At 37.8% G+C, this 15,200-nt stretch overlaps 1 protein-coding gene across 1 annotated transcript; it reads right to left on the minus strand.

The window, feature by feature from the left end:
- Window positions 1-7,676: 7,676 nt before the first annotated feature.
- LOC139744703 (uncharacterized) lies at window positions 7,677-11,197 on the minus strand. Its single transcript, XM_071655130.1, has 2 exons — window positions 11,085-11,197; window positions 7,677-9,410 (listed from the first exon to the last, which is right to left on the minus strand). The coding sequence occupies exon 2, from the start codon at window positions 9,401-9,403 to the stop codon at window positions 7,811-7,813; it is 1,593 nt and encodes a 530-aa protein (XP_071511231.1). The 5' UTR covers window positions 9,404-9,410; window positions 11,085-11,197; the 3' UTR covers window positions 7,677-7,810.
- Window positions 11,198-15,200: the final 4,003 nt, after the last annotated feature.

Below are 15,200 nucleotides of genomic sequence, written 5' to 3' on the forward strand. Positions count from 1 at the left end.
GTGTTTAGCATGCATGATTTTTAGCAAATAAGCTTGAATCAATTCTGTGTCTAATCATTAAAAGATATTCTGGTATTTACATGATGTGAAATGCAAATGTAGTAATCTTTGTTTAATTGATCATTACTGTATATCTACAAATGATGTAGCTGGGACTAAAGATCAATGTTTGAAAAACAAATGCTTGACCATTTGGCATAAATCAAGGTGATAGCATGATTAGTTTTGATCAAAACGTGTTAGTCTGTGTGCTGTCTAGTGGCTGTAGGGGAACTTACATGTACAGTAGATGATATTGACATAGTCAATGCAGTTGCATACCAGTGTAGTTTTATTCATGTATTTCGATGTATTCCATGTTCTTCACCTTGAAACAAAAAATCATGTGCCAGTGCAATACACAATTAATAAGAATTGATGCAATTTGATGCGACTTGATTCAATTTACATTTGGCTTGTTCTTTTTCTACCTGACTGAAACAATCTCAAAACTATCCGCAAAATTTGCACTGGTTCTTGGAGGAGGCTACAGGTACAGTAGTTCCAATTTCATCCCATGGTACCTTGTCGTATGAAGTCTATTCATGAAGGGCATGAAGTAGAATCTTTCAGAGATGCTGGGACACGATAGTTCCAATTTCATCCCATGGTACCTTGTCGTATGAAGTCTATTCATGAAGGGCATGAAGTAGAATCTTTCAGAGATGCTGGGGCACGACTGCTGATGTGTTTGAGTGAATGTTGATGCTTTCAAAGAAGATAAAACACATCCACTATACATGATTTTCACGACTGTAAAAGATACAGGCACGAGTGTATATCATAATGATCTTGCATCCAGTTTTGAAGCCAAGTAGTTTTGAAGCCAAGCTTTTGAAAATGCTTCTAATACCAGTATCGTTCAGATATTTTTGACAGTTATACAATTGATGTGAATCAAACACTTGTTATCAGTCAATGTGATGTAATATCACTTCTGAAATTGTTAGCATTGTGAGGTCAGCTAGCTTGCTCTGAACCCAAAATTTGTGTTAACTTGCCAATCCAAGAATTATACGAGTATGTACCATGCTGACTGTGCTTCATATGTAAAGACCAAACCCCACTTAATACAATGTAACATTCCCTGGATCCATTCAATTAATTCAACTGTTTGCCACATTCAAACTGTGCACTTGACTGAATCACAACAAAATTGCAGACTCTAGAATTTAATCAGATTTGCTGTACGGGTACCGCAAGCCAGGTGATGACGTAACTCTCTAGCCTTGAGTTGACACAGTAGAAGGATTGTGTTGATGTGTGCAGTAAAGGTGTCCATTGCCTTGCATATTTGATATTCTTAGCACTGTCACAGAATGATTTGAACTACTCTGATGGATTCCCACATTAAATGCAGTGGTGCTGTGTAGATTTTTTTTTTTCTTTGTGCATCTTCAATAAGGAACAAACAGTAATTTGAATTCAGAGTGCATTCTGTTTAGATGCTTAGTCCCATTTGTGGATATCAATGTGTACATTTGTTATGCCTTTAGAGGATAGTGGGATATTTGAAGTCACAAGGATAGTCCAGTATGTCAAGTGATTGGGTAAATGAGCTCTTCATGTATTCTCTGTACACATATAAATTGTGGATGTAAATTTATTGCCATTTCTCTTTCCAACAAGTTTGCCACGAATGCAGCGATTTAAAGAAACTTGTACTGGTGAGAGACGTTTAAGATCAATATTTGTTCATATACAACCAGCGAGTGGTACAGTTGTGTGACCAGTCAGGCAGCAAAATCACTGGCTTAAATGTGTTAAATCTATGTGACACTACACACTCTGGTGTAAAGGACCATGAATTCTAGTCAGTACTGTACTGTATAAAATGAAATGTAAGCATGTACACCTGAAAAAAGCATGTCATGTATACATGTTACAAGCAACTAGCTCTTGGTTATGATGCATTATTTGCTCTATCACAATGTCATATTTCCTGTCTCTTCTCTTTTGGTGCATTATTTGGTGGTTGGTACAAGTAGTCTTTGCCTTCCTACTTATATTATCACCGGCTGATTTGATTGACAAACATGTGTACTCGCAGCTTGAAAATCATACTCAATCTCTTGTTTGTGCATTTAAAGTCGTTTCAAAGCTTATTATACAGTTCCATGACATTTGCTCCTGCAGCAATTGCTCCTATGTGCAAGATTTACTTCGTATAACATTAACCTCTCAACACAATTATGGAGACGAGTTTGGTTTTAATAATGGTTTTACCCCTGAGGCAGGGTTTTTGTGTGTGTGTTCTTTTTTTTGAGAGAAAAAAACAACCACCACCACCACCACACATGCATTACACAAGTAAAAGTTTACCCTTAATGAATGCAATAAGACCCTATACCATGTGTGTGTGTGTATATATATATATATATACATTATGTATACACACACACACACACACACACACACAAAGCCCTATGAATAGGCCCTATGGGCGAAAATTTGTTAAAACTACGTCTTGCACAGAGTTTTCTTAAGAACTTGGGAATGACTGTGTACACGCACATACAGTGCAGTATTTCTCTGCGGCTGTCCTCGAGTGGACGTGAGGTGTCGCCACACAACGTGGTACCCCGGGTAACGCGTGATGCATCATACATATATAATATATATATATATATATATATATATATATATATATATATATATATATATATATATATATATATATATATATATATATATATACTGACATCAAAAGACTTAACCACAACATGGCGGGGCGGTGCAAGAACAGTAAATCTATTGACAGCAAATCTTGCACATTAATAGACGTGGCTGGTGTTGGGTAGCACCCCTTTAATCATCGAGCTTTCGGGCGAAAAGCCCTTCTTCAGGATCTATACAGTCAATGACAACAACATATAAATGAAATCAACCTAGGTATAAAATCATACTAAACTCAACTAACCTCATATACTATACATTTCAAAATATACTCAACATAAAACATACCTCAATTCAGCGCATTATATAACAAAAAACAAAAAACAAATACATATAAGATACACCCGACCACAACCTTCACACAGACAACACTACAAGACCACACTCGGCACCAACACAGTAAATTTTGTTTTGAGATTGTATTTAGCAATAGTATGCCGATTTGTTTTTTGTTATAAAATGCGCTGAATTGAGGTATGTTTTATGTTGAGTATATTTTGAAATGTATAGTATATGAGGTTAGTTGAGTTTAGTATGATTTTATACCTAGGTTGATTTCATTTATACGTTGTTGTCATTGACTGCATAGATCCTGAAGAAGGGCTTTTCGCCCGAAAGCTCGATGATTAAAGGGGTGCTACCCAACACCAGCCACGTCTATTAATGTGCAAGATTTGCTGTCAATATATATATATATATATATATATATATATATATATATATATATATATATATATATATATGTATATACATATATATATCCCAGCATGCCATGTGGTATGACATCATACATTCATCATATCAGCATCAAAGTTCTCTTCGGGAGGGGAGAGGGGTCTTACCCCCCCCCCCCCCAAAAAAAAAAAAAAAAAAAAAAAAAAAAACAACGACAATAAACAAGCAAGCAAACAAACAAACAACAAAGAAAAAATACCCCTAAAAATCTTTCTCATTTCTCATGCTTTATACAGACTACATCAAATAATTTCCTGTTGAAACTATTTGTCATGCATAATACTTGAAACATTTTCTTCTGAATAGCTCAAATGCAACTCTCTCTCTCTCTCTCTCTCTCTCTCTCTCTAGAGAAAGAAATATCAATTTTCATGACAGTCATGACACCAATGACTGTTGTACAGATTGGTCATTGATGGATATGATAACTGCAGCAAAAACCCCAATTTACATGTGAGATAATGATGAAAAAAAAAATTCAATGAAAGAATTTAAGCCTTAATCCCAACTTTCTTTAACATTCTTATACCTGTTAGTATTGTTTTTACTAGATACTAACAGGTTCGTCAAAATATTACAACCAACTCGATTTCAAATTTCAAGCTAGAATATGCAGTGCCATAAATTGTTGTATTAGATTACTAATCACAGTATCAAAAAAATGCATAAGTTTTCATGAGACAGAATTTCAAGCATCAGTATTTTGAGAATGAAAACAATCCTCACGATCATACATTCTTTGTGTACAGTGGACTCCTGTTATAACGATCGAAGTCCTCGGGACCAGCCGTTTTCTTTCGTTATATTGAAATCTCTTAATAACCGAACAAATTAATAATAAAAAGCAGAGGGTGGATAATGTTGAGGCCTGAATTTTTATTTTGTTGTTACCAGAATTTCTTTATGTAAACCGTGTTCGTTATAACTGAAGTGCACTGCAATGTTGTCCAGTGTACAGTGCAATTTGTGCATGTGTGTATACAGTGTAGGAGTACAGAGTAATAATTGGTTCCAAGTTATGCAAATTACAATACTGCTGCACTTCCAAGAGACTGCCAGCATAAAAAAAAAAAAATTATACACCAGAAGGAAGCTGCACCTCAGACCTTGCAATCCAAAACTCAGGGGGGCATGTGTGACATTATGCATACATTGGGAATGAACATTTTCAAGCAGGGGTGCAGAATTACATAATGCATTGATTGAGAGCATCATACACAAATATCCAGTGCATTACATGTACTTCAGACTTCAAGAGGGACTCCAGTGATCTTGCATTGTTGGAACTGTGTTATCTCTGCAGGTATCAGAGTGTATAATAAGGTAACATTACCTTTTTACAACTTAAAACTGAAGTTAAATTACTAATTCACCAATCTTGGTGTAAAAATATCAGATATAAAATGTGAGATATGTTTGATAAGCCAAAGAATGTTCTGGATTTCACAGAATTTGTTAATTATTATTTTTTTTTTTAACTAATGAAAAGGAATCTCCTCTAAAAATGGCCGAAAGACAGAAAATATGGACAATCAATTAAATGAACTTTAGTTTTGCATTTCCTGGGAAGCCTCTTGCAGATATTCTGTGGGAAAACAAAAAGCAAGCACACTACAAGTGTCTTCCTCTTGGTCGCTGTCAAACTTCTAATTTCTTCATGTTATGACAAAATTTTACCTGCTTCAAGAGTTTGCAAAGTAGGCCTACAGTGTATACCTCCAAATCATGACGTTTCCCATAAGAAAAAGAAAAGTCTGCCGCAGATCTCCGGCAGACTTAGCGCACGTCTGCGGCATAGTTTTTAGTCTGCGGCAAGAGTAAGCGGGGGTATGCGGCAGAACCAAGCTTTGCTGCAGACCTGCCGCATACTAACTGTTAGTATGCGGCAGGAACAGTCTGTGGCAGATATGCGGGAAGGCTGCCACAGAGAGGAACATGCTGCAGACTTCTCGCATACTGCATGCCTGCATGTGTAGAAATCTTGCCGCAGATCTGCCACAACCTCTTCCTGAAATTGTACTTATGAATATTCATCATTAACAGCCTGCTGCAGATCTGCCGCAGATCTGCCACAGATAGTTTAGTAACTGTGCCATAAAACATAAAAATTTTTTGTGGGTATATAAGTCATGTGATGCATTGAAATTGTATGTAGAACTAGCTGAGTCTAAGCGTTGGAATACTAGGGTCTGCTGCAGACCTGCCGCTTACTTGCATACTTGCCGATTAGGTTAGCTAGGTCATTTACTAGATCTATACATATTTAATAGGCGTCTGCTGCAGACTTGCTGCTGACTTGCCCCAGCCTTCCTGCTTATACTTACTGCATACCGGTAGAAATCTTGCCACAGATCTGCCACAACCTTCCTGAAATCGTACTTATATGAATATTCATCATTAACAGTCTGCCGCATAGATCTGCCGCAGACTCTCCAGTCTCCCTCACTGGCCTGGAAGAGTCTGCGGCAGCAGCTACAATTTGCATGTGAAAATGATGCCTGTCTGCGGCAGATCTGCGGCAAGGCATCCGCAGCAGTATGCGGCACGCTGATTTCTTTCCTATGGGTTACCTTGTTATGATGAGGCTTCTCACTACACTGGGATACACATGTACAAAGAAGTACAAATAGTTTGAACCTACACAATCAGCTTGTTATATGAGGGTTTTTTTTAATACAATGTACAAAATGTATGCCAACCTCTTTCTATCAAAAATCTAAAGTACACTGTACCATGTTCATTATCTCAGATTAATGAGCCTACATTCTTCACATACAGTTTGTACAGTAAATAAAATTATTTCAGTGTGTATCTTTTTACATTGCACCTACAGGCAAGAAAACACCTAATAACACAAACTAGCCCCTCTCTAAAAAGAACACTTATGAATACAGCTGTACAAGAACAAATTCAATACACTACAAGACGACTCAATCTACATAAAAAAAAAAAATAGAATTGTCAATTCATGGTTCTGGTACACAAGACACATATTCAGCTCAACGGTGCACACATTTGTTACACTTGCCTGCTGAATTCATGATTGATATAATCTATATTAACGAAATCTAAAATACAACTATGGAAAATGTGCATCAATGCAAATATTACATGATTTACAGTTCAACAGAGCAAACTCGACACACACTGATGTGATGACATTTTCTTAAAACATCTACATGTATTTGCACAATTCTGCCATGATGCAGGCAAGCAAAACACAGTAAACAAAACACAAAATAAAAAAATAACAACATTCTTTTTTTTTTCTTTTTGTAGGCACGCTATCAGATTCCTGATACTTCAGTCAGGGTTTGAAATCCATGAAAATTACCACACCACGAAGTATTCCACAAATAAAGTACCCTATATGCAATCCGTACCTTTTCCCCACCCACTTACATGTATTCTTCTTTCATATGAGTGTGTCCAGTTTAACACAGTTAGTGCTTTGCCGTCTGTATGTCATTACACAGTGTCTCTGGTACACAGTATAATTTTTTCCCTCACCTCTGAAGTCCACATGATTTGAGGGAAACAAGTACAAGATACATGTTTTTACATCAGCAAAATGTTGCTGATATTATACCGACATGTGAAAACATGAGCTGTTACTGAAATCACAGAGATTTATGTGTTTGAATAGGATGAGGGCCAAATACAGTACATAATTCTGATATCCATATGATATAAATCTTTGCGATACAAGGAAATTCGCAAAATAACAGTCACTAACAAAATAGTGTAATTTTCTCGCTTCATTCCAATAAGCCATTTTGTAATAAGCTCATGTAAGTTGGTACTAAGTTGAGGCACTTCACTCATTTTTCAAAACGACATTAATGCGTAGTGGTAAGCTTGCCTCATGGAACAAATCATGGAATTCATGTTCGCACAAAGAATTTATTTGTGGAAACCAGACATCCAGAATGGCTTATCAATTAACACTTGGGGGAACATCCATTTCACTGTTTTGCATTGAACGCATTAAAAAAAATTTTCTATTACACATACGCACTAGAGTTTAACAATCTCTTTATTGAGTTCATCAAGAAAATGTGCTGACAAGCACAATTTACAATTGTATATAAAGGATTATACAAATAATCATGTCATCACAGATGCTTAATGTATATCAGTGAATTTAAAAACCAAGACCACTATGCCTGCTAGTGCTATTACAAAAATAACTTTTTTCTATTCATCAGAATGTGCTACGTGTAACATCAAGCTTGCTCATTCGAAAACTTCTTCATTATAGTCTTGATTTCGTATTCACTGTAAACATAATTCATTACTACCAAGGAAAAATAATTATGCATTCCTTACAACTGAGAAAGACAGACACACATATCACAACTCAGAATTCTAGCTTGCGTCTTGGATTCAGTGGCTTGTAGTACAGTCCGACATTCTTAAACTCTGTTGCCTTTTCATCTGCCCAAGCAGCAAACTCTTCTGCTCTGGGCAGGATGATTTGCATGAGAGCGATGATGTCATCCTCAGCAGCGTGAGAATTCGGAGGTGGCATCCCAAAAGTTCTCTTGAAGATGTTGACTAAGGAGAAAGAAACCCTTGCTGCCTTGCCTTCATGTGAATGTGATATTGGGTGCATGTTTTTGGATTTAATTGGGGGAGGAGGAGGTGAACGCCTAGACTCTGAGTCAGGTGTAGATGATGTTACTAAGCATTGGCTTGAATCTGTTGGCATGGATGCGCTGGTTGAGGAGAGCAGACCATGTGATGCCCCATCCATGGAATTTTGCTGAGGTATGCTTCCAGTTAGGAGAGCACCTTCAGAGGGCGGGGTGAATGATGAACATGGCAGCGTCATTGAAGCTGCTGCTGGTGCGCAAGTGGAGGGGCCAGATGAGGGATTGGTAGAAACATCAGGTTGGGGTAACAACAACGAAGACGACGACGTGGGTAGACTGGACACACAGCAATGTGGGGCTGCTATTGGTTTTGAGGTGGTAGAAGGGGCTACCCTTCCATTGGACTCATGCAGCACAACTGATTCTCCCATTTGTAGTTTAGAAGAAATCTCGATATCACTATCCATTTTTTGCTGGACTGTGTTTGAATGATTATATTCACAATGAGCAGTCCTGTCGTCTACTCCATGTTTCATTGAATCTTGGTCATCTCTTGATACATTAGAAACAGCAGTGGAATCATCATGATTACATTTTTGAAGGTTGCAGTTTCCAGCTGTGTCAGTTTGAAGCATTTCCCTTTTGTCAGGTATAACATAATCCATTTCCTCATTGAAGATGGCTTTCCTCTTGAGAGAGGAGGAAGATGTACATGCATTGTCTCTCAAACCCAATGTCACAGGATTTGTGACAAAGTCTGAGCGAAAAGCATCCAGGGAGTCAATGCACAAGATATCATCCAGGGGCTGTTCAAGAGTGAGCCTTGCCAATTCTGTCTTGAGGAGGGGAAAGTCGAACCCGTTGCCGTTGTGGGCCACCAGACCCACGGGCGCTTCCTGCCTTGCCAGGAAAAGCTTCAGCATCGAGATGACGCCATCGTCGAAGGGCATCTTCTTGCTCTCGATCAAGTTCAGATTGTCCAGCTTTGTGAGCGCGAAGGACATCGGGCTAGTGTGCTTGCGAGGGTCCAAGCAGAGGGTCAACTTGTCGGCCACTCGTGGCATCCTGATCTTTGAGATGTCCAAGGTGCCATCATCCTTCCAGGCATGCTGAACTGACGTCAGCACATCCGGATGGACCAGTGCCAGCCGATGCACTGCTATCAGGCTGATTTCCATGATGGTAGGCTGATCAGAACTGTGGAGGTGGCTGGTTTCGAGGTCCAGGAAAACAAAGCTCTTGACTCTACACCCAGAGTCGGCGGCACAGTCAGCAGGCAACTCTTGGCCCGTGGCAAAATGATTCTCTCCAGAGGTACCTGTTACAGCCATTTTCACACCAGAATCATCAGTCAACATGGGCAGTCTGTAGCAGGTGAAAGATTGAGGGAGAGAAAGGATAAAATATGTTCTGATGCAGACATTCGAGTACAAAATACAAAGTGTTAAAGGAAGACTGACTGACTGCTTTAAAGGGTGTGTACAGTTCTGGTCGAGGTGAAGATTTAGCTTTTAACGTTTTGCGAGATATTCAGAAACTACTCTACGAGATGTCAAAGAGCATGCGGTTCTAAGGGGTATCAAAAGTTTATTCGATGAAAATCGGAACCTTTTGAAATGGCTGAGATATCCAAAAACAAGGTGACACAAAGATATCCTAATGAAGTTGTGGCATGTCGCCTTTTATTATTAGCACTTTTTTGGATATCTCAGCCATTTGAAAACCAATTTTCATCAAATAAACGTTGAATCCTTTTTAAAATTACATGCTCTTTCATATTTCATAAGAGGCTTTTCATTATCTCACTTAGGAATGTTCAAAACATGAATCCCTACCTCAACCAGTACTGTACAGTCCCTTTAATGTTGGAAATGCATTGCAAGTTCCATACCTTTTCTTTTGAGTGTTTTGCTGCTACGAGGTAATCAGTCAACGTATTTTTTTTTTTAATCTGTTTACATTTTTTAAGAGAGCTACTATTGTAAGCCCAAGGCATTTCACTGGTCAAAATGTCATCCCCTTGTGGTAATTTATCTCTGGGCTTGACATGGAATAATAAAAATACAAGGCCACTGGGGAATTCCAACTTCACTCCTTAGAATTGAACAATAGCTCTAGCAATAATTCTTTTCAGACGTCCTTTCAATTTCATTCTGATCTTTTTTTTAAATGTTGTTGTTTTTTAACATGAACAGAAGGTCTTGGTGTAGTGCGTCTGGCTCGAACCGGGAATTCCCAACTTGCACATGTTATAACAGCATTGCAAATATTTTCTTTGTCTGACTGTAACTGTCAAAGTCATCCACAATGAGAGTCGATTTAGATAGCAGCCCTGACATTTTGTCTTGTGTCGAGTCAGTGACTGGTTGCATGCGATGCCAGTGGATCCTAAAAAATTCCTATGTTTTTTGATGGCAGATGAATTTTGTGCCTCAATGTAAAAAGACTCCAAAGAAGACCTTAACTGATCTTTGCTCCTCTAGCTGTCTGAGAAACACCCACCACCTGACACTTTGTGATGTAAATACCTGAATACAGCAGGTTTTCTCATCGACAGAAAGATCCGTCTGTGCGGAGTCTTCTTTTTTTTTTTTTGACGTTATCACTCTCAAGGGGATCCGTGAAGTCAGACGCAGTCTCCGCGGAACATATCACCGACTACCAGATACTATATCTAGGCCCTACAGACCGATCTTTCGGTCAAGTTTTCTCATTAATGTTAAAATCATTGGTGCAGAATTTCATAGCATAAACAAAAAAAAAAGGTTATGACAGAAATATGAACATTGACATTGTATGTGCACTAAAGATCGCCAAAATAAATCCTACGGCTTCCGTGAAGCCAGACGTAGTCTCAGCGAAAAATATCCCGACAACAATTTAAATAGAGTCTGGATCTAACCAAAACGGTTACAACTTAATATGTAGACTTAATATCGACTCTACGCCGAGCGAGGCTTGATACAGACCGACCTTTCTGTCAAATTCGCATGAGCCGTATGTCCCAGCTTAGCCTTATTCATTCAATTATTTACTTACTATTACATTACAAGCTCATCGGATCAGGATTGTACAATCTCCGCCGTACGCTAGTTTCTTGCCATCTGCGACATTCATGATCATATGTGGTCAATCAGCACGATGACGAGCCGGGGTCGGGAGAAACTGCCTTCTCGTCTCGCTCGGCTCGGCTCTTCGGTGCTATACGGTGGATTGCCTGGTGAGAGGAGCTCACAGTGGGCGCAGTGCCAGATGAAAGAGCATGTGTCTCCGTTTCACGAATCTCTCCGTTTCATACATTTAGAACATGTCATTAGCATAAATTATGGTAGTGAAGATTAAAGAGCTACCTTCTCACATCGTCAGCCAATAATGACAATGTGTAAAATTCGTCATTTCGTGTGATATACCTACACGAGTCCTGCCATATCAGACTTGTTTTCCGCACCTTGCGTCGTCATGGTGGGTGTACTCCTGTAGTATACACCAACAGACTCACTCAATAACGGAACATGTGGCTGTGCGCTGGACACGCGGAAATCGTGGCACTGCGTGTCCGTCCATACAGTACGCCCTGGCTACGTAACAGCCAAGTATCGCGTCCCTGAGAAGCGTCATGACGCTATCAAGCAAGTTTCGACAAGCTCGCACACTTGAAAGGGGAATTACCCGACTGGTTAGTCTCTTATCAGGACACATTATGTACTTGATAGGAGTTTAGCATACAATCAATGAAAAAATATAGACAAGGTAAATGTGTATTTACTGTTCAGCATTGAAACAAATGCGTTTAAATATGTCGACAATCATGACTGCAAATTTGTACATTTCGAGAGAAATCATTGTTACCTTTTGCTCATAGTAAAATGCATGGGTAAAATGACAACATTTAATGATTGCATTTTATTTTCCATGAGTTATAATCTATATGTAGGCCTCCAAACCAATATCTATAAAGAGTCTCCAATATGTGCATTAACCCTGGGTCATTCTTCGCTAAGTGTATATTTCTGTGTCCCACCAGTTTAAAGGTTATATGTACAAATATAAAAGGTCATTTCATTACTTTCTGTTCTGTTTACAAAATACTTACATTCATGTAATCAAAATAACATACAAAAAAGAGGGATGAATTGTTTATCCTGCATGACCTATGATAATTATTTTAATTTTCCCGTATCCGTACCACTGAAAACCCTATGTCCCGGTGATACTAAAAATAAATATCCTTATGTCGCATTTCAAGATGGAATCATGTTGAAACGTTTGTAAATGCTTTTCTATTTCATTTCAGAGCGTACTATTGAAATATTAGCACAAGATATACCAACATCAAACGATTTAAGAAAAAAAATGAAATAAATAATTCAAAATTGTGTGTCCCGCCATTTTGCGTCATCTCCGTCACGAACATTTAGGACGCCATTAACGAAAAATGTCGGGTACCCTAAGTATCGATTTTGTGTGAGTGCTACAAGACGGTTACATGCGGAAGTTGAAGAACTCACCTGGTTTTTCCCCTAGTTTAATCAAGAAAGTTATAATTCTTTTGAAATTTGTGACAAAAGCCAGGTCGTACCTTTATTCAGCGTCATCATTCTCTGAACGCTTAAAGGACAAGTTCACCTTCATAGACATGTGGGTTGAGTAAATGCAGCAATATTAGTAGAACACATCAATGAGAGTTTGAGGAAAATCGGACAATCCGTTCAAAAGTTATGAATTTTTGAAGTTTCTGCTCAGTCACGGCTGGATGAGAAGACTACTATAGCTTGTGATGTCACATGTGTACAACTATATAAAGAAAGTATAATGAAGAAAATTCAAGATATTCTCACTTTTCTCACATAATAAAAGAACACTTCTCTCTTTCAGAAGTCAGGGGACACTACCCCTAACATAAGTCAGTAACAAGTCGAGGAAATGTGCACTTTATTCCAAAAGTCAAGTTTTGTGAAATTCTCTCTTTATTCTCCTTATGTCGTTGTACACATGTGACACCATACACTGTAGTAGTCTTCTCCGCCAGCAGTGATTGTACAGATATTCTAAAAATTCATAACTTTTGAACGGATTGTCGGATTTTCCCCAAACTTTCACTGATGTGTTCTACTAACATTGTTGCCTACACTCAATCCACATGTATATGAAGATGAACTTGTCCTTTAAGATTACATATCAAATCAAATCAATTTACAATTTTGGTGGCATATCAACGGTAGAGAAGATAGTACACTCTATATGGTACACACGGTGATTACCGCAGGTGAAAGGATTAGGAAGATGATAAAAAAAATGAGGCCATTAATAATTGTAAACCCGTCATCTCCGTCACGTCATCCCCGTCACGAAAAGTGACGGAGATGACGTTGATGGAATTTTTTCTTTAGTACAAAATAGCAATAAAAGTGATATAAAAAATGCATGGTGTTAATCATATTGGAAGTCCTTTAACCACTGCTATTTTTTTTTGTTCAGTTGCATTATAATTTGTATACATTCTATCCTTAAATTTGTTTATGTTATATTAGATTACCAAATGTCATCTCCGTCACATCATCTCCGTCACGTCACATTTTGCATAGTATTATATTTATTACTGCAGCACTAAAAATTGAAAGTTATTTTAAATGAGGAAACACCCCATAAAGATTGCGCCCGTATTAAATGAAGTCAACATTCATCGGGTATTTCCCCACTTTATGAAAGATTTTCTATTTCTGAGACACTATTTCTTTCAATAATTTGTAATGCCGAAAATATACACTTAGCGAAGAATGACCCCCCTATGTAACGGGGGGGGGGGGGGGGGCTAAAGAAACCTCCCCCTCCTCGACATTTTAGTTTCGCGATGATTTTACAACGCAAAATGTTTTCGGTGGTTTTTTTTTCGCGAACATCGGGAGGGGGCGGGTGGATAGGCCTACGCCATGCCCGGCAATTTTTTTCCCGTGACAAATATCACAAAAATTGCAGTTTCCATTGCTTTTGTGCGTACAAATGGGTTTTGCATTAAGTGTAAGATCAATGTTCTCCCTCCCCCCCCCCCCCCTTTTTTTTCTCAGATAACATCCTTTTTGGTTATCATCAACTGAATCAAACGTATATAAAACAAAGAACATAAAGGAATGTAAAAAAAATAAGAAATTCGTTTTTATAAACAGTATTTATAAGTGGATTCGTTAATAGTACTACAGACAATTTTTTTAAGCTTTATTTAGAAATTTAGAGTTCAAATTCATGAGTAAATAGTTTGGTTGATATGACTCGAATTCAGGCTTTAACTTTTGCGAGATGATTAGAAATCTCTTACAATCATGAAATATTAAACGATATATGATTCTATAAGAGGAATTAAAAGTTTATTTGATAAAAATAAGTTTTGAAATGGCTTAGATATTAAAAAACAAAGTAAAACAAAATGGTCTTAATAAAAGCCGGAGCCCACCTTTATACCTTCCCGGGTGATGTTCGTTATTCCGAAGGCTCGTTATACGAAAACGATATATGGTTCGTTCTAAATCCGATATGAAAATATAGAGGTTCGTATATTATATTCCAAAATGAAAATGTTCGTTACGAAAACGAAATATGGTTCCTTCTAAATCGGATAGTAGAATAAGGTTCGTTAATACAAAGGTTTGCTAATACGAAAATGAAATAGACTTCTTTTCTCCGGAGGTTTACCATTATTTCGAAGGTTCGCTAATCCAAATATGAAAAAGAGTTCTTTATTCCGAAGGTATACCACTATTTCGAAGGTTCGTTAATCCGAAAATGAAATATGGTTCCATGATTTAAAATGAAATGGGGTTCGCAAAGAAATCCAAAAATTGACTTTTTTTTTCGAAAGTCGAATAAAATGTGTTTGTTTTTCTTCTTTTCCCTTTGAGTGACCTTAAATGTTTATAGGCCTACGTGACATGGCTCATCCTGATGATGACACACAGGATTGGAAAGCTGCCATAAATACGGAAAAGAGAGGGTAAATACGTTTTATGAATGAAAATCACAGATTATACGACTTATTTCAGTTCGTCAATAAGTATGTGTATATCGTGTTTGTTTGTGTGTTCCTTTATGCATTATGTTCAATGCATAAAGTTCAAAATATATATTGACATTCAAGGGGCGTCACCAGCTTTTTTCGGGGGG

This window comes from Diadema antillarum, unplaced genomic scaffold, assembly GCF_040938485.1.
Source record: "Diadema antillarum isolate AM-2024a unplaced genomic scaffold, OU_Dant_1.0 scf00000035, whole genome shotgun sequence".
In the NCBI taxonomy this organism is placed as follows: domain Eukaryota; kingdom Metazoa; phylum Echinodermata; class Echinoidea; order Diadematoida; family Diadematidae; genus Diadema; species Diadema antillarum.